The sequence below is a fragment of the Ursus arctos genome, unplaced genomic scaffold (genome assembly GCF_023065955.2).
Source record: "Ursus arctos isolate Adak ecotype North America unplaced genomic scaffold, UrsArc2.0 scaffold_25, whole genome shotgun sequence".
NCBI classification, from domain to species: domain Eukaryota; kingdom Metazoa; phylum Chordata; class Mammalia; order Carnivora; family Ursidae; genus Ursus; species Ursus arctos.
The window spans coordinates 40,674,835-40,694,493 of record NW_026622930.1 but is presented as its reverse complement, the minus strand read 5'-3'; the positions used below and the strand labels follow the sequence as shown (position 1 = coordinate 40,694,493).

General features: G+C 35.4%; 2 protein-coding genes across 4 annotated transcripts in view; one reads left to right on the top strand and one right to left on the bottom strand.

The window, feature by feature from the left end:
- Window positions 1–7,492, top strand: part of ERO1A (endoplasmic reticulum oxidoreductase 1 alpha) — a 48,604-nt gene extending 41,112 nt beyond the window's left edge. For all 3 annotated transcript variants that reach the window (XM_057318521.1, XM_026480375.4, XM_026480376.4), the window contains 3 exons: window positions 2,516–2,602; window positions 2,691–2,824; window positions 4,407–7,492. In XM_057318521.1, coding sequence (XP_057174504.1) covers window positions 2,516–2,602; window positions 2,691–2,824; window positions 4,407–4,467 — 282 coding nt within the window. In that variant the 3' untranslated portion in view covers window positions 4,468–7,492. The remainder of the gene's footprint in view (window positions 1–2,515; window positions 2,603–2,690; window positions 2,825–4,406) is intronic.
- A 2,618-nt stretch (window positions 7,493–10,110) lies between these two features.
- GPR137C (G protein-coupled receptor 137C) overlaps window positions 10,111–19,659 on the bottom strand; it is a 59,260-nt gene continuing 49,711 nt past the window's right edge. Inside the window, exons 5-10 of the mRNA XM_057318522.1 lie at window positions 16,623–16,650; window positions 14,503–14,508; window positions 13,741–13,890; window positions 12,334–12,459; window positions 12,038–12,156; window positions 10,111–11,087 (exon numbers count right to left, since the gene is read on the bottom strand). Of these exons, the coding sequence (XP_057174505.1) occupies window positions 10,910–11,087; window positions 12,038–12,156; window positions 12,334–12,459; window positions 13,741–13,890; window positions 14,503–14,508; window positions 16,623–16,650 (607 nt within the window). The 3' untranslated portion in view covers window positions 10,111–10,909. The remainder of the gene's footprint in view (window positions 11,088–12,037; window positions 12,157–12,333; window positions 12,460–13,740; window positions 13,891–14,502; window positions 14,509–16,622; window positions 16,651–19,659) is intronic.

Genomic DNA, 19,659 nt, shown 5'->3' with positions numbered 1-19,659 from the left:
ATTGATCATAATATTTATATTCATTTGGAAATTTATAGTGCCTACCTGTGGCTTATTTATTCTGTCTGTACGCAGTGCTTGTCCACATAACGGATTTTTTAGGCCCATATAGTAACTGTTAAATCCTCCAGAGCTCAGCACCTCATAGGATGGGAACATCTACTTGAGAGTAACTTTACTATGCTGTTATTATTGTTAAAAGTGTGATTTTTTTTTCTTTAGGGTTGAAACACAAGTTTTGGAAGCTTTAAATCACCAAAATTTACTTAGAGTAATTTTACTTGGTAAATATTCTTAAAAGTTGGTTTAAAATTCAAATGACCTCTTACTGAACTCAGTCCAAAGGTACAGAAACACAAGTTGTAGAATATTGTTAACATATGGTAATAATTAATATTAATGATATGGGCTTTATATTAATACAAAATTTGTATTAATAAAGACACAAGATCTGGGATCCATTAAAAATCATTTATATAATGCAGCTGTTTCAGAGTCTCAGGCTGAATAAAGCATCTGGGGAAGAACTATCCCCAAAATGAATAGAGGTCTACTTTGAATAGTGGGTACCAATCTTTGCTGATTTATTCCCATTTTTAGATCTTTGGTCCTTTTCTCTTCTGGTTGAGCCCAGTATGTGGTTTATCACATTAAAAAAAAAGAAGAGAGAGAGAGAAACACTACATGCTCCTCAAATTGTAGGCTGATTGGTAAAATGGATTTCAATCAGAAATGTACGTCAAGGGGCACCGGGGTGGTTCATTCAGATGTTGAACTTTTGACTGTTGGTTTCAGCTCAGGCCATGATCTCAGGGTCATGGGACGCAGCCCACATGGGGCTCCACTCTCAGCACAGAGTCTGCTTGCGTTTCTTTCCCCCTCCCTCCGCTTCCCCCTCTGCTCCTTCCCCCACCCCTGCTAGCATGCTCTCTCTGGAATGAATGAATGAATGAATGAATGTATGTCTGGTTTCCTGCTTAGACACTATAAGCTTGGGATCTCAGTGTAAGTCCAGGACAGAGGGAGTCACTTGGCAGATCAATTCATAATTTCCACTGGAGTAAAAGAAGGGCGTGTCCTTGACTTCCCTTTTTTTACTTATCCCTGAAGGATATACCAGTTTTGGATGAGCTGGATTCATTTTGTCCAATTATAAACAACATATTACCTTAGTGTTCATAAATATATATATGTTGAAAGTATTAAAAAAAAGGAATAAACACCAAATTCAGGATAATTATAGAGGGTAGGATATAGGACTTTGGAGGGATACATAGAGGGCTTTGTGGTACTTGTAATGGTTTCTTTCTCAAGATTGGTAGAGTGTACATGGATGTTCACTATACTCTGTATATTTATGTATGATAATGTTAATTATAAATATATTTAAAAATAAAAGATATTATAAAATAGTATTAATAATAATAAAATATCTGATTGTTTTCCTAATTAATACCAGGATTAAAGCAGGACTTTAATATGAAGCCATATTTTGAAATTTCTCCCTCCCTCTCTCCCGCCCCCTCTCTCCTTCTTTCTTTCCCTTTTTTTTCTTTTTTGGTGAATGATGCCACCCTACCCCTGTCTCCCTTCCTCTGATATTCACATGTACTTCATAATCACATACAACAACAACAATCACATAAAACGGAACACCTCAGCTCAGTTACCTTTGTGTATATTTGCAGATAGTTTAGGTTTTGTTTTTTTTTTTGTTTGTTTGTTTTTTTGCATTTCTTAATGATTTTTTATTATATTATGTTAGTCACCATACAGTACATCCCCGGTTTCCGATGTAAAGCTCGATGATTCATTAGCTGCATATAACACCCAGTGCTCCATGCAATACGTGCCCTCCTTACTACCCATCACCAGCCTATCCCATTCCCCCACCCCCCTCCCCTCTGAGGTCCTCAGTTTGTTTCTCATAGTCCATAGTCTCTCATGTTTCATTCCCCCTTCTGATTACCCCCTCTTTCTTTATCCCTTTCTTCCCCTACCGATCTTCCCAGTTCTTATGTTCCATAGATGAGAGAAATCATATGATAGTTGTCTTTCTCTGCTTGACTTATTTCACTTAGCATTATCTCCTCCAGTGCCGTCCATGCTGCAGCAAATGTTGAGAACTCGTTCTTTCTGATAGCTGAGTAATATTCCATTGTATATATGGACCACAACTAGGTAGTTTAGTTTTTGAGTCAGGCAGTCCTGGGGTCTAAGTTTGCTCTTCACTGCATACGGGAATTTAGGCAGCCTAACCTCTCTGAACCTTGTGTTATTAATTCATTAGGTATAGATTATAATAACACCTACTTTCGGATTTGCAGTGAAGATGAAATGAAGTTGTATATGTAGGACGTGCTGCTCAGTGACTGTGGATTTTAATTCTCTTCCTCTTTTTTGGTGCCCTCTAGGATCCCTTGCACAGTGCTAGGCACATAGAAGGCACTCAGAAAATACTTAGCGTTTGACTAGATGCTACAGCTTAATAAAAATCTCGTTAAATTGTTTTTAGGAGGACTTTCGACTGCATTTTAGAAATATTTCAAGAATCATGGATTGTGTTGGTTGTTTTAAATGCCGACTATGGGGAAAGCTTCAGGTAAGCAAATCTAGTTCAGTCTTAGTTTTCATTTATTCTCTGCACAAAGAATTTTCTGATTTTTCTTTTTTTCTTATTTCTGTAATAGATTCAGGGTTTGGGTACTGCTCTGAAGATTTTGTTTTCTGAGAAACTGATAGCAAATATGCCCGAAAGCGGGCCTAGCTATGAATTCCATCTAACGCGACAAGAAATAGTATCATTATTTAATGCGTTTGGAAGGTGAGTGTGAATGTACTGAAATTGTTTCTGTTAGCCAAGTAAGTATAAAACTGGGTAAGTAATATCCTTTTTAGTGAAATTATCTCACTACCAAATTCTGTGATCTTATGAAATACTTTAAGTACACACACACAATTATTAGGTGATATTTTTTACTTTCACCTGTTGATTTTTGTAATTATGATTAATTACTGATTGAACCTCAATATTCGTCTTCCTGAATTTGTACATTTTTTTCTAATTATTTAAGAGTAGTTTTTGTGCTGCCCAAATATTTTTTGAAGGTCCTGCAAAAATCATGTTTAACATAAGCATACATATAAAATATCTTTGCAAATTCACCATCATGTAAAAAGGTTAATAATTCTTTAAAAATAATTAATTTTCATGAAAATGATTAGAAGATAAGCTTGAAATAAGGAACTTAACATTACAAAATTTAGGTATAGATGCATTTCTTTTTGGCCTATCATATGTAAGAATGCAGAGATTTATACAAACTAACATTTTTTAAGGACTACATTTCTTCACTTTAAAAAAATTATGATTTAATATTATGGGTTTGAAATAATTGACCTTCAGAATTATTCCTAGTACACAGACACTTGATAGATACAGTTCATTGAAAATTCAGCTACTTTTTTTGTGGTGGAAAGCAGAACTAAAATATATTTAAAATAATGAATAAACTTTTTATAAAAAGTAGTGAAAACAATTTGGTCACACATTTGCTATTCTCACTTTTTACAGTCCAAGAGCTTTGATTCTTTGTATATTTACTAAATGTGGAATATGATTAGTTTTCAGTATTCTTATATGTATTTGAAGATTTTATTTATTTATATATTTTAGCGTGAGAGAGCATGTGTGAGCAGGGGAGAGGCAGAGGGAGAGGGAGAGAGGGAGAGAGAATCTCAAGCAGACTGTGCTGAGCAGGAGCCCTGCGCAGGGCTTGAACTTATGTCCCTGACATGAACTGAGCTGGAATGAAGAGTCAGATGCTTATCTGACTGAGCCACCCGGGCACTCCAACTTACGCATATTTAAAATACGTATTTTAATGCTTATGTAATTTATATTTATGTACTTTAAATACGAAGTATGTGAATACTTATGAATACTTTAAATACCTAAGTATTTTGGGGTACCTGGATGGCTTAGTTGGTTAAGTGTCCAGCGCTTGATTTCAGCTCAGGTCCTGATCCTAGGTTCATGAGTTCAAGCCCCGTGTTGGGCTCCATACTGGGTGTGGAGCCTACTTAAAAAAAAAGAAAAGAAAAGAAAAAGAAAAAAAATTACCTAAGTATTATAATATTTATGTACTTTCTAATTGTGTATTTTAAAACTTTAATGCTAAGTTTTGAATGCTTAAAAATAACTAATTTTAGGGCAATATTATCTTGGTTTTACCATGTCAAGTTAAGAACTCAAGTACATCAAAATTGACTAAGTGGTTTATGCATCTTTAAATTTATTGAAATAAATTACTTGAAAATTCTTCTGTACTTTAAAAATGCAGTGTTGAATAACAGAGAAAAAGTATCTAAAATATCATCTGAGTGAGATTTTTTTTTGGTTACAGAATTTCCACAAGTGTGAAAGAATTAGAAAACTTCAGAAATTTGTTACAAAATATTCATTAAAGAAAACAGAAAACAAGCTGAAATGTGCCTGTTTCTGAACTATGAAGGCCAAAGAGTGGAATTTCATTCAAAGGCATAAGAGCAATGACATTCGTAAGCCAAACATTTTATATAAAGCTGCTGGAGAATTATATTGTTATATTGTTTTAAGTAAACCATTTTTTAAATTATGTTAAGTTTATGTATGATAGTGTGAGTAAAAGTAACGCTTTGATGATGTGGTACAAATTTTAAAGTTTAATGTTGAATAAAATCAGGATTATCAAATTCATATATGTTAAAACTAAGTAAATGTTATAAGTCTCTCAAGAATTTTGTGTGAGAAGATGTAATATGAATAAAGCTATGGTCAGTGTGTTGAGCATTTAATAGGAAAATGCTAAGGAGTTTCACGAATAATCCATAATTAACAACCTAAAAGTTTGCAATACATTTACGGTTGCCAGATTTAGTAAATAAAAATACAGAATGCCCAGTTAAATTTGAATTTCAGATAAACAATAATTTTTTAATGTAAGTATGTTGCATGCAATATTTCGGACATACTTATGCCAAAAATTATTTCTTGTTTAAAATTCAGATTTAACTGGGAGTCCTGTGTTTTATCTGGCAACCCAAAAGTACATTGGTATGAAATAAATCACTTCGAGAATTATATTGCTATTTAGATTGGCTTGTTTTAGTGTGAAGAAAGATACAATGACAACTCAAAGACGGGATTTCTAAATATTGTGAAAACTTGAATAGATTTATATATTTATTCTCATAATACTTTACCCAATGCTGAATAAAACTTGGGAGAAACTTTTTATGTAATTTCAAATTTACAGAAAACGTTCCAGAATAGTACAAAAGAACTCTTTAGCCAGATTCACTAATTGTTCACACTTGCTTTATCTTTCATGCTCTCTCTCTATACACATGTATACTATTTTTTCCTAAATCATTTGAAAGTTCCAAGCATCATGCCCTTTGAACCTTAAAGACTTCAGTGTGTAGTACTGGATAATTTTTTAAATGATTTTTTCAGAAAAAAAAAAAGAAGTGTAACTATAATACTGTAAGCCTTAGAATAAGGAATCATTTTGAGTTCCGGTGTAAATAAACTTATTTTTGAGTTTGTTGTCCTTTTGATGCTTGATCTGTGTAGTCACAGGGCATATAATTTTTGTTTTTTGTACATGAGGTTCGTTTCCTTTTTCTCCCTAAAAATAAACTAATTTTGGGAGGTTTTCATTAGTGGCAGTTCTTCAATGATAAAAATATTTGAAGGGGTTTAAGAATTTTGATCACATGGTAATTGTGAAAGAAAGAAACTGTAAAAGAAACTATACCTCAAAATGATGTGCCCTCTTTATACTCGCAAGTTGTACCATGCTGAGATGTCACATTATTAATAAAGCAGGGTTTATTTATATAATGGCTTAAAAATAGCATTTTATACTGTTGTATACTTTTTCTTTTCTGTAACCCTAAAGCTGGTGGAGTGCCAAGTACATAGTAAGCACATGGTGGACATCCAATAAATATCTGTAGAATGAATGTATGAATATGTATTCGGCACATCTTAAATGAAAAACCACAGAGCTGAGTTTAACAATATGTGTCGTCTTTTCTCTCTCCCTCCCTCATTTGAATAAGGCAGGAAAAGAAAGACATTTACCTACTAATTAACTCAATATTTTTGGAGAATCAAAGGCCTGTGACGTGAGCACCACGTGTGAAAGTTTAAAGGACATTTGTAGTACTCCAGTCATGTGGCGGAAGGGTTTAAATGGCAATTTTGTCTGTATGCTTCTCTAATTCTCACGTCATGCCCTCGCCCTTTTTTAAGTCCATCTTTTTGAGAGAATATTCCTATCATCACTTTATCACCTCCCACTGCTCCTTAACCAGAAATCTGGCTTTTGGCTCTAGTTCCTAACCGTTTCTTCTTTTGAAGTCAAAAATTCCAATTCTAAATTCGTAGTTCAGTTCACAAGCCATTTCTTATTTGACTTTTTTTCTGCATTTGATACTGTTTGAAAGCCCCTTCTTTAAAAATCTTTTTCCCGCTGGGTTCCTTATATTTCACTCCTGGGCTCCTGGTTGTATCCTTTTTTACCCTTTTTTTTTCATTTATGCCTTAAATGTTATTCCTCAGACTTTCATTCTTGCTGTAAATCACCATCACTTCTCACTCTTGGGTAATTCCAATTCAGTGATGTCTAAGTCCTTATCATTAGTCCAGACTTCTCAATCCAGCTGTTTACCACATGTCTTTACTGTTGTCCCACAGATACCTGTGTGTCTTAAAACAACTGTTCTCCCCCCAGATCTCGTCTTACGCCTGTGTTCCTGACTTTGGTTAAGTTCAGAACCATCATCATCTAGATTCTGTAGGCTCCCTCCTCTGCGCCTTCCCCTATCCAGTCAGTGTGTAAGCACTGTGGAGTTGATCACCGTATCCCTGATGCATTGCTGTCTTTTTCTTTTCTTTGGTCTTATCTAGAGCACGACACTTACCTGCCTCCCTGTTCCCACTCTGTCTCCTCTCACGCACCCCACAATGCTGCCACAGCGGGCTTTCTAGAAGTGCTTGAACAAGGTCCTCGATGTGTGTCTGCCAGTCCCACCCCCAGCCCTCATGCTTTGATAAAACACTTAATTCTTCAAATGTGCCAGGGTCAGGTCCCCACACCTGGGTGCATGCTGTTCTCTTTGCATCATGTGCTCTAACCATCTTCCCTACCTGGAAAATTCCCATTTCTTCTTGCAGGCCAGCATAAAGCCCACCTCTGTGAAATCTCCCTTGTTCCACCCAAGGAGTATCCTCTAATCTCCTCTTTAATGTCACCACTGTAATTACAACCTACCTCTATTGTGTCACTTATTGTACTGTATTTTCTTTTAAGCCTCCTTTACTAGAATGTGAGCTCCTTAAGGGCAGGAAAAGGAACTTTATCCACTTTTGCATCTCCATAGCATAATTTTTGGCATATGAACACTTAATAAATGTTTGTTGAATAAATTGCTTTTCAAATGACAATTTTATTGTATTAGAGGTCATACCTTTGCTCCAAATATTCTTTACGACAAGAGTCAGTAGATTCCGAAAGATTTGTGGACTTCAGGGGAAGGTTGGTAAAGCTCCTGAAGTTGCATTCAAAATTTGGTGTGGTTATGGCAAGTTATGACGGGAGCCTATTATGGAAAAAAATGGTAAGAACTATTCTTTCAGGGGAAAAGGCAACATCACTGAAGAATTTCTTGAATAATCAAGGAATAACTGCCCATGATTACGGGCTAGCTCAATTTATTCCTGTTTAAAATTCAAGGAGAAGGTGAGAGGTGTTATAAGTTATTTCATACAAAGATTTGTCTTAGCTTAGTGTTTGAATAAATGTACTATCAAAATCATACTGCTATTTTAACTAAAATGTATGCCAGTTCACATCAAATCAGTGTGTAATATTAAGGGACATGATGTCCAGATAGAAATACAAGCTAACAACAAACTGTCATTTGTAATTCCTGATATTTTTCTCTTTTCTTTGGTAACACTAGGGTTTTTGGGGTTTTTTAAAAGATTTTATTTGAGAGAGAGAGAGCACAAGTAGGGGGAGCAGCAGGCAGAGGGAGAGGGAGAAGCAGGCCCCCCACCGAGCAGAGAGCCTAATTTGGGGCTTGATCCTAGGACCCCAGGATCAGGACCTGAGCCGAATGCTAGAAACTCAAGAGTTGTCAATGGAGACATTTAAGAAAACCAAACTACCAAATAAAAGCACAAACACTTTTTATTTTTAACAGTAGTGTTTTGTTACCATTTAGTGAAACAACAAATAAATACATTCATTGGCCACAGCTATACTTTTACAACCAGTTTGACACTGATTGTATAGCTGAGAAACACTGTTAAACAATAAAAAAGGCAGCTATGCATAAAAAAGCCACTTTAGCTATAAATTACATCTTTCATAAAACTACAACCAGCTATAATGAGTGGTAAGAGTTTCCAAATTAATGACCACCCAAATGAAACGATAAAAACAAGTACTGCTAATCACTGTAGAATTACACACTTCAGCAATGAAATTCACCGTTCTAATTAATGAACCAAAAAAGAAGGTCTGAAATCGTCATGTGCTTCAGTGCAGAGTGAGCAGGGAATCGGTAGCCCTTTGATTTCATCAACAACTCCTTCTTCCGAGACCAAACTTAAAGTGCTCCTAGTGCTTTGGAATTTTTAAGCAAATATTGGGCCAGAAGCTTATCTTTGTCTTTGGTGATGTATTGTGGGAGATGTGTATAAGGAGACAAATTCGAGAATTCAGGTACCCTAGTCAGGAATAAGAAAAAATATATAAATCTGAAATTTGGAACAATCAACTAATGCAGCTGAAGGAACCAAGATATTTTACCCGGAATTATTATTATTATTTTATTATTTTTTAAGTAATCTTTGCTTATCTGGTCAAATAGGAACACTACCTAGGGAGGCCTTAGAAAAAATTTACCTTACTTACTTTGAACCTCAAGGATTCACAGAGATAATACATCTTTTCAGATAGTTCTAGGTAGATACCCAACATTATTAGGAAAATAAATAGTTGGCGTTCTGAAAAGAAATCTAATAACTGAAGTTGTCCTCAAAATACACTCCGTTCAGTGCATGTTACGTTGTCATGGAAATACCAAGGTTAACTGCTGTACTATACATTTTAAAATAATTTGGTTACAATGAGAACTTATAAACAAACCCAAAGTAACATCTTTAACTATAGGTTTATGCTTCTGATTGAGTTCAAAGTCATTTTGTATGATAAAAAGAAGGACTTTCTTTGGCTGTGTACCAGCCTCTCAAGAGTCATAACAAACACTTCCTTTGTTCCTGTTACACTTTTGTGAAGTTACTAAATGAGCAATTATTAAAGCATTGAATGGTATTTTTTTTCATCGAAAGGTATTTTAAGAGTAGAAATAAAATATAACTTTCTAATCAAAGTAGAAGACAGAAAAGGACAGTTGTAGGAGTTCAGCTCTGAAGAAACAGATCAGCAGACAATTGTACGTAGCTAGTCGTCCCTCGGCGTGTTGTGACAACTTCCCAACGCTGCCTGTGCCCGTGGCATCTTGAGGTACTCAGCGCCTACGTCTTTCCATATGGATACTGGTAGAAAGTGCATTTTAAAACCCTTTATTACCTTAGCCTACCATATATATATATATATTTTTTAGATTTGGGATAGGACATTCAAGACAGTTTTAATACAGGTCTAGACGTATTTCAATATGGTTAAACAGTGGTTTTATACTTACCTAGTCAGTACCTTAACATGGGTGGGCGTATTTAGTGCTGGAATTAATCTGAATTAAATTTAATCTGGCTTTGCCCACTTACAAGATATAAAAATGGGAAAACTAAAGGAGGAATTCTATGTCTCACAAAGTATTGCACTTGAGTTTACTGCAATAATGTATCATGATTTAATTTACCTGAGGACAATTGTGATTCAATAGGTGCAGTCAGCTCTATCTTGCTCAGCTAAATCCAATGCTTTTGAAAATGTATTCATGTTTTAACTTAGAATTGTACATTTTATGAATAATTCCTAAATGCATCTGTAAACTTTAGTCCCAAGAAGTTTCTACCAAAATCTCCCTACGCAAAAATCACTATTGCTTCCTTGAAGAATCATGCTTAAACTACTACAGATATCTTAATCGTACAAAATAATCACTTGACCAATTCTACTCAAAATAGCCACATAATTTTCACTGGTGTACTTTCTTCTTGAAGAAATGGCTGTGGCTTTCCAAAGAACACTGCTGGTCATCACTGTAAAGGATTACTCTGGTTGTTTAAAAAAAATGATTGGATAATTTCAGTTGGTATTTTACAATCATGCTTAAAAGAACTATCTTCAATGATTACATATATTTTAGATTTAAAAAAAAGAATGATACGTTGTTATGCCTTAATCCTGTGCACTGTTCACACTGTAAAATTTTTATTGGGTAAGAATTCTACATAGAATACACCACTGAATATACAGGCTTTGATTTTTCATAGGAAAATTGGCTCCTAATTAGGTGTACAATATAATATCCCAGTGTCAACACTGGAGTGTGACTTTGGGGACTGCAGTGTACTCTTTCAGAACAAAGATAAAAGTGCAAATATGCAAATACGCATTTGATGTTCCAAAGTCAGCATGTTTGCCGCCATCCAGTGCCTTGAGATCTAATCCCTCTTTTCTCCCACTCCAAACTTCCCATTTTACTTCGTTTTGCTATGAAGAAGTCAAAACTAACAGGTGTGTCCTCTGCCGAACACAGCCACATTTCCAGGCTTTGTTTTCAGTTGCAACAGATAATGGAATGTTTATGTAGGTGGCATTTAAACACATCGAATATACACGTTCGTGAAAAACAATGGAGGAATCACGGCTTGTTAATGCTGTCAGTTTTGTGGTGTTACGTACAAGCTATGGTGATTGCTCATATCTAAATTGCTACAGGTAAAGAGCAAAGGAGCAGTGTCCGTCACAGGTCCGTTCAGGTGGGGAGAGGCTGTGTAACTGTTGCTGCCACACCCGGTCATGGTGCCATACCAGCCCAAACCTTGAGAATTCGATAAACTGCAACCAAAAAGGCAAAAAAACCCATAGCGTTATGATCAGGATATAGGTGACATTGGCATTTTTAGTGTTCAGTGACTTTTATAATACAGTTAGTAGCAACTATATTGAAATATACTCTTTGCCAAATAACATAATAGCTTTCTACAAAATGCAATGACTTTTATCTAATATCCTTGATTTTATATCACATATTACAAAGGAATAAATACATCAGAATTAGAACTTGATTATCAGACAATAATATAGTGCTTATTAAGGACTAAGCTCTATTTTAAGACATGTGTGTGTGTGTGTGTGTGTGTATACATAATAATTATACACATGCACATACCCTATTTAATCTTCACAACAAATATTAGATAAATTCTAGTACCACTATTTTACAGATGAAGAACAGGCTACAAAAGGGGCGGGAGTTAAGTAATTTGTCCTGATGAAGTGAGAATTACAGAAAATGCTGAACCAAGCTCAAAGCATTATGGAGGTATGCATTTAGGCTTTTCCTTTGCCCTGATACACAGCTAATGGTATAGAGTTGCAATGGTTTTCGAATAAGAAGGACACAAGATTTCCTATGGCACCTAAGCTTCCCGAGAGTTTCATCTAGGGTTTCTCGGTGGGTTTCGAATAGTACTATAGATAAGGAAACATATAATCACTCTAACTGTATTCCTTCCCTGCTTATCAACCCCTGCCAGCTTTGAGCCAACATGGAATCCTGAATGACATGGTACCATTTTACACCCAAAGGCATTTCTCAAATAATATATGGGCTTAGAGTCAGATGATAGTTCTTTATAGTACAGGTCCCACTACGGGTGTAACATTGACTGCTCTAAGATCCAGTTTAAATGATCTTATTTACTGACACATGTCACCAAGTCACCTTTCTCATGTTTGGGTTAAAGCTTAGGTCAATCTATTCAGTACTAATTCAGTACATCTACCTTCCTTCTCTTGAACTTCCCAGTCTTGGCAAGTCATCATCACTATCGTACCGTCTTGGATTGTCGAAAAAGTAAGCTCTGGAACTATAATTGTGACTATTTATCATGCCAGCAGGTGCCTGTGAACAAAGTATTAGATAGCATATGAAGATTTACTTTTCAACTAAGAAAGGAGGCTGAGATCTACAATGCTTTTTAGTTTTAAACTTTGCCAGAAACAGAAAATCGATACAAATGTTCCATTATTTTTTTTTAAATAAGGGGAACAGGTATTGGAGAATATTATGATATCATACCAAATTCTGGTTTAATCTCTGCGCCCGGAAAAAGAGTACCACTGACCATGCTGGCACATGTTCCCACAGAAAGAGGACCATTCCAAACACTATATACTCCTCTCCACTTATGTCTTGTAGATGAGCCTGTAAACACAGTACGACAGGGCAATTTTTAAATCTGTGTTTTGTATAAGCAGTCACCCTCCACAATTAATTTGCTTCAGATAGGGTAAGTTAAGACACATCAGCTATAGGCACATAAATCTCTAAATTCATTTTCCATATTTTGTGGTTTCATGTCCCTTAAAGGACATAAAAATGCTTTGATGTTAAGTAAAATAAAAAGCGATTAACTTTTTCAATGCATCAATTTATGAAAATATTTTTAATGTATGGATGAGTTGAAGTGATCTCGTTTTTAGGCCCCACAGTCTGAAGAGAGTTCTAAAAGAGACTACCGGTTCTAAGGACTACATGGGTAACAGAACAGCACTTACACCTGTAAGTTACATCTGAGTTGCACCTGTAGAGAGACGGCGCATGTTAAGTTGCTCAGCTCCACTGCTATTTAAAAAGACGCTTCGGGGCCTAAACTTCATATTGAATTTGCTTTTATTCTACTAGGTGTGGGGAGAGAGAAATGGCAAAAGGAGTGAAGAGAATCTGCCAGCTGGAACTCCATGTGAAAATTCCTTTTCTTGGAGAAGGGAAAAAAAAATAAAGAAAATTCCTTTTCTTTAGACAGGTAACTGGAATTCTGATAAAATGATATTCCAGAATGCCTTCAACTCAGTGCAAAGTTAAATGAATATAAAGACATGACATGTAGCTATATCAAACGCACTTTTAGGAAGGGGATGGAGAGAGCTGGGAGGTTAAATACGAGAGCTAGTGCACTAGGAATTACTAGAGCAAACACCAGGACACCCAGGAACTAGGAATGCTCTCCCATTATCATGACAGATAATGCCAGATTTTCAGAAAAGTCCCTTATTTAAATATCTAAAACCAAACCAAATATTGAGGTTAAATATAGGCCTTGGGTTTGAGAGAATAAATTTCATCCTAACAAGATAAAAACATACCTGTATTCACTAGCTAATGACGGGCAGTCAATTTATCTAGAGATATTTAAACACTATCCTTGAAGAAATTAGTAAAACATAGGTTTATGACCAATGGGTTTATGGCACTATTAGTATTATCTACAAAGAGAAAAGTAAATACTCCTTTGGGAGAAGTTCTCTCTGAAGAATAATTTTAAGTGACACGTGTAAATGAGGATTTTAAACATAGAACTTTAAGTATGATTACGGCTAGTAGCTAGAGATAAGTGTTTGTAAGTCAAACACTTAAAATGTTCTCTTAGTTAAGGCTAATTTCATTTCTATACTGTTAGATTAGCAACACATGGTAGCTACTTACCTTATCTGAAAGATTATCCCAGCCATAGTTAAATGGACTTTCTAATGTATCCTGAGATATGGTGATCACCACCAAATTATAACATGCTCTTGAAGAGTAGAGAAGAATGACTACAGAGCCTACGACAACAGTCTGGCACAGAGACATACCCTAGAAGAGAGAAAACTCATCACCACGACACTCCGCCCAGTTGTCACGACAAGCTGTTTATCCACATACAAGAGTCATCTCTTGCAATGCACTCTTAGAAAACACGGAGTGAGCGCCTGTTGGAATAAACTTTTGGTCATCCCGCTTTACGATCCCTATCCTTAGAATCATTTGTGTTTAAACTACGCTATTAATACAAATAAGTTATTTGCCAACTTGCCCAAAGGCAGCTGGAGGAAGATTTTGTCCTGCCAAGATTACCTTACTCCCTTAAGTAATATATGAATAAATAAGTTGGCAAAATTGATACTAATGAGAGAATTAGTTTAGTCATAATGAGAAAAGAATGTGAAATAGAAGCGTTATTCCATTTCATACACTTAATTTCTAATGAGATACACAATTAGAATAGAAATACAGCTCCCATGTTATTTGCTTCATCCTATTAAAGAGTTGATGTTAGTCCCTTAGTGATGTCATTATGTTGACAACAAAATGATGTAGGCACTCAAATGCACTTTCAAATCCATAATATTTTAATACCAAGGCTTCTATTGTTTCCCCAAATAGAAAACCTTGTCACTTATTATTCACTCACAATGTAGTACTCACACACAACTGGAGTGTGTGTACTGGAGAAAGGTGCAGGAGCACCTTTTTACAGGGATTCCTGACCTGGGGTCTGTATTTCAACATAATTGATTTCCTTTGGAATCCTATCTATCTTATGCATTAAAAACATTATTCTGAGAAGTGACACAATCGCCAAAGAGACACGCTGCAAAAAACACCCAATGTGGTGTTTTGCAAGTTTGTGTTCCGGTTGTCACAATGATGGCATTTAGTGCACAAGGGTTGGGGACAGCAGACGACCTGCAGTTCACAGGAGGCATCTCCACACGAGAGAATTCCTCTCTAACCTTCGTAACTTTCCAACATCCTCTTAGACACTCATGAAGATGAAAAACCTGTTTGTAATGATCTGAACCAAAACCTAATTGTTTTACGTATAAATGATGCTTATGTTTTCATAGTTTCAATAGATGTCCACATTTCCAGACACACATGGAACATGTAAACTGAGGGAAATTTGTCCTTTGTTTTGTTCAGAACTTTATCACGAATGGTCAAATATTTCGGAAAATCATGATACGGACAGCAGTACTGTGTGGGGTATGGAAGGCGTCAACACAATACGCCTGTCAGAGCTTGCATTTGTAGCTATCCCATTCGGTTTCTATGTACAGGTAACAAGCAGCTGACTAGTGCGTCATGTCCTCACATGCACATATTGATATATTGGTCAATTACTTTCCTTTTATTTCCTCTTTTATCAAGGCCAATTATGTTGAATTTTTGAAGTTATGTGTATAGGCAGATTAATAATCTGTTAATTGCAGGATAGAAAGAGTTTATTAAAAATACTTATCAGAAGGGTATGCTGGGTTTGGTAGGATTGAGAACCATTATTATCACTGACTTCTTTATAAGAACAACACATTTTAGAGGTATATGAGAAGAAGGAGAGCTAAAGATAAAAGATACCTTGAAAGATGTTGAGAGAATACCTTTTCGAGCTTACTACCATAACAAAAAGTATGTGTGAAAATAAATAAAACCCTAGCAAGATTAAAATTTTCTAAAGCCAAGGCTAAAATTTTCTACGGTGTGAATTTTTATTCTTGTGAATCTCAAAAAAAGTTGTTAATAAAAAAGCCAATCTAAAACCAATCCAGATCCAATTTTAAAAGAATTATATTATCGAGGTGCCTGGGTGGCTCAGTCGGTTAAGCATCTGCCTTCGGCGCAGGTCATGATCCCAGGGTCCTGGGATGGAGCCCTGTGTCAGGCTCTTTGCTAAGCAGGGAGCCTGTGCCTGCTGCTCCCCCTGCTTGTTCTCTCTCCCTCTCCGTGTCAATTAATAAATAACATCTTTAAAAAAAAAGTATTAGATTATTAAAGAAATATTAGGTAACAAGAAGCTAGAATGCTGCCAGCATTACCATCATTTAAAAGAATCCTAAGTAACTTTACAGAGAAATAAAATGACCGCTAAAAAGACATAATATGGAGACTCTGCTTGTATCTGTCAATATTAAAAAAAAAAGGGTTTTGAGAAGAGCAAAGAATCAATAACACTGAGGCAATTAATAAAATAAAACAAGATTACAGCCAAATTACATACATAAAACAATGAAAGAAGCCCACTAATTTAGAAAACAAAATAAGATTCTTCCCATAAAACACAGGATTACAAAACAAACAAAAACAGAAAAAGGATTCAGCAACATGGAAGCTGTTGTCAAAAAGTTAAAGAAAATCTTCCTAAAATGAATAGAGTCATAACAGACACTCAGGAGCAATCCTCAAGAAGTCATTCTCCCTTCCTCCATCTCTGACATCTACACCACTTTTTCAGAAATGCCATAACAGACAAAGAAAGAAGAGTTACATCTCACTCCAGTATGCATATTATTAATACATTGGTATGTATGTCATTGACTATAGTTCATTATTTGTTTGCAGGTATTTTTAAATGCAGGCATGCAGAAATTTCAACTTACTATTCACTGAGTTTTGACAAATGTGTACACCAGTATAACCCAAATCTTTACCAAAATAGAGAACATTACCATCACTCCAGAAAGTTCCTCACACTCCTTCCCCACCAGCCAAACCCTCAGATGCATACAGTCTCCTGCTTCTGTTTTTACCACAACTTAGTTCAGAACTTCATTTAAGTGGGACCATAGATATGAACTGTTTTGTCGGTTTCATTCACTCGGCATGATGTTTTCTGCCTCGTCCATGTTGTTGGATGTTTCAGTAGTTTGGTCTTTGTATTGCTGAGGTGGGTAATTGGAAAGACCAGCTCCTGCTGGTTTGCTCAAGAGTTTCCTAGTTTTAGCACTGAAAGTCCCACATCCCAGAAAACTTCTCAGCCCCAGAGAAACCAGGACAGTTAATCACACTAATTCCACCGTAAATTAGATGAGATTGTTCATATGACTGTTTTGCCTGTTGATGGACAGTTTCTAGAAACATTCTTATACAAATTGTTTTGTGGACATGTGCTTTCACTTCTTTGTGGTAAATACCTAAAAATGGAATTACTGACTCATATGGGAGGTATAAGTTCAGCTGTATAAGAAATTGCCAGATCTTTTTCCAAAATCGTTGTACGCTTCCAACAAAGGATGAGAATTCCAGTTACTCCACATCCTAGACAATATTAGGGGTTTTCAATCTTTCTAATTTTAGCCATGCTGGTGGATGTGTAGTTGTATCTCCTTTTGGTTCTAATTTGCATTTCCCCAAAGACTGACATTTGGCTAATTGGTCATTTGTTTATCTTCTTTGTGAAAAAATCTATTGATATCTTCGACCACTTCTATATTGGGTTGTCTTTTTTTTTTTTTAATTGAGTTGTAGGAGATATCTATATATGCTGGAAATGAGTCCCTTGTCAGAAATATGTATTGCAAATATTTTATTGAAGTCTGTGGTTTGCCTTTGCATTTTCTTAGTCTTTTCTTTGGATGAGAATTTTTTTTTAATAATAATTTTTTATTATGTTATGTTAGTCACCATACAGTACCTCCTAAGTTTTTGATGTAAAGTTCTATGATTCATTACTTGTGTATAACACCCAGTGCACCATGCAATACGTGCCCTCCTTAATACCCATCACCAGCCTAGCCCAATCCCCCCTCCCCCGCCTAAAGCCCTCAGTTTGTTTCCCAGAGTCCATAGTTGGATGAGAAATTTGAACTTTTAATTAAGTTTAATGTATCAATTTATTCCTCCTGATTACTTTCTATGACCTAAGAAATTTTTCCATACTCCTTAGTTGTAAAGATACTCTTCTGTATTTACTCTTAGAAGCTTTGGAGTTTTTTCATTTATATTTAGGTCTATGATCCATTTTGAAAGTTTTTTGTGTGGTTATAGCATGAGATGAAGTTAGGGGTTCATTTTATTTCATATGGATATCCAGTTTTTCCAGCCTCATTTGTTAAAAAGCTTTCATTTTCCCTTTGGATCACTTTAGCACCTTTGCCAAAAATCAAAAGACTTTATAAGGGTGCATTGATTTCTAGGCTTTCTATTCTGTTCTATTGATCTGTTTGCCTCTTCTATGCCAGTCACACTGTTTTAATTATTGTAACTTTATACGAAATTTCAAGCCATGTAGGTTAAGTCCCTGCTTTTTCAGGGTTTCTTTCTGCATTGTTCAATGTAATAGCCATTAGCTACAGGTGAGTGTTTATATTTAAATTAAATTATTTATTTACTTAGAGAGAGAGAGCCCGCAAGAGGTGGGGGAGGGGCAGAGGAGAAGGAGAGGGAGAACCAGACAGCTCTCCAAGCAGGAAACCCACTGTGGTGCTTGATCCCAGAACCCTGAGATCAGGACCCTGAGATCAAGACCTGAGCCAAAGGGACACTTAACTGATTGAGCCACCCAGGCACTTCCTATAAGGGACTCTTAACTATAGGAAACATACTGAGGTTGCTGGAGGGGAGGTGGGTGGAGGGGGTGGGATAACTGCATGATGGGCATTAAGGAGGGCATATGATGTGATGAGCACTGGGTGTTATATGCATCTGATGAATCACTGAACTCTGCTTCTGAAACTAATAATACACTATGTGTTAATTACTTGAATTTAAATAACAAAATTAAAAAATTAAATTATCAGATCCTCTATCACAATAGCTACCTTTCAAGAGCTCAATAGTTACATATGGCTAGTTACCATACTGAATAATGCAGATAGAAAATACTTTCATTATCAGACAAAGTTCTATTAGAAACACTACTTTAAAGGTACTTTTAGGTCCTTTTCATTTCCGCATAAATTTTATAATAAAATTGCCAATTTCTGTTTTTAAGAATCTCATGGTAGAATTATGATTAGGATTGCTTTGAATCTGTAGATCATTTTGGGGAGAATTGCCATCTTAACAATACTTCATCTTCCAATCCATGAACAATGGTGTCCGTTGATTTGAGTCTTGAGTTTCTCTCAGCAATGTTTTGTAGTTTTCAGTATACAGGAATTGTTTTTTGGAGAATCTGCTCCTAAATATTTTGGTTTTTGATGTTAATATAAATGGGGTTATTTTTTTAATTTCATCTAATTATCTGCTCTTAATATATCTAGAAATACAATATAATTTTGTATTTTGACCTTGTATCCTGAGAACTTGCTACATTCAAAGTTCTAACAGTTATCTATTTATTTAAATATTTAGTTATTTAAGATGTTCTACATAAACAATTCTGTTGTCTGCAATTAGACACAGTTTTACTTTTTTATTTCCAATTTTATGCCTTTTGTTTCTTTTTCTTGTTTTCTTGGAATATTGAATAGAAATGGTGAGAATGGGCATCCTTGCTTTGTCCCCAATCCTAGGGACAAAACAGTACTTTAAGTATGACATTGATTGTAGGTTTTTTTATAGATGTCTTTTTATCAGACAGAGGAATATTCCTAGTATTCTCTATTCCCCCCCTTTTTTTTAAATCATGGAGGGTGCTGAATTTTGTCAAATGCTTTTCCTACATCTATTCATTATTTTTTTCTCTTTGTTCTCTTAATGTAGTGAGTTAAATTGATTCATTTTTAAATGTTAAACCAATGTTGCATTCCTGGGATAAACTCTTCTTGGTCATGATTTATTATCCTTTTTATTTGTTTCTTAGATTCTGTGCCTTTAAGTATAAGGGACACTAGTTTGTAATTTTTATTTGTGTAATATCTT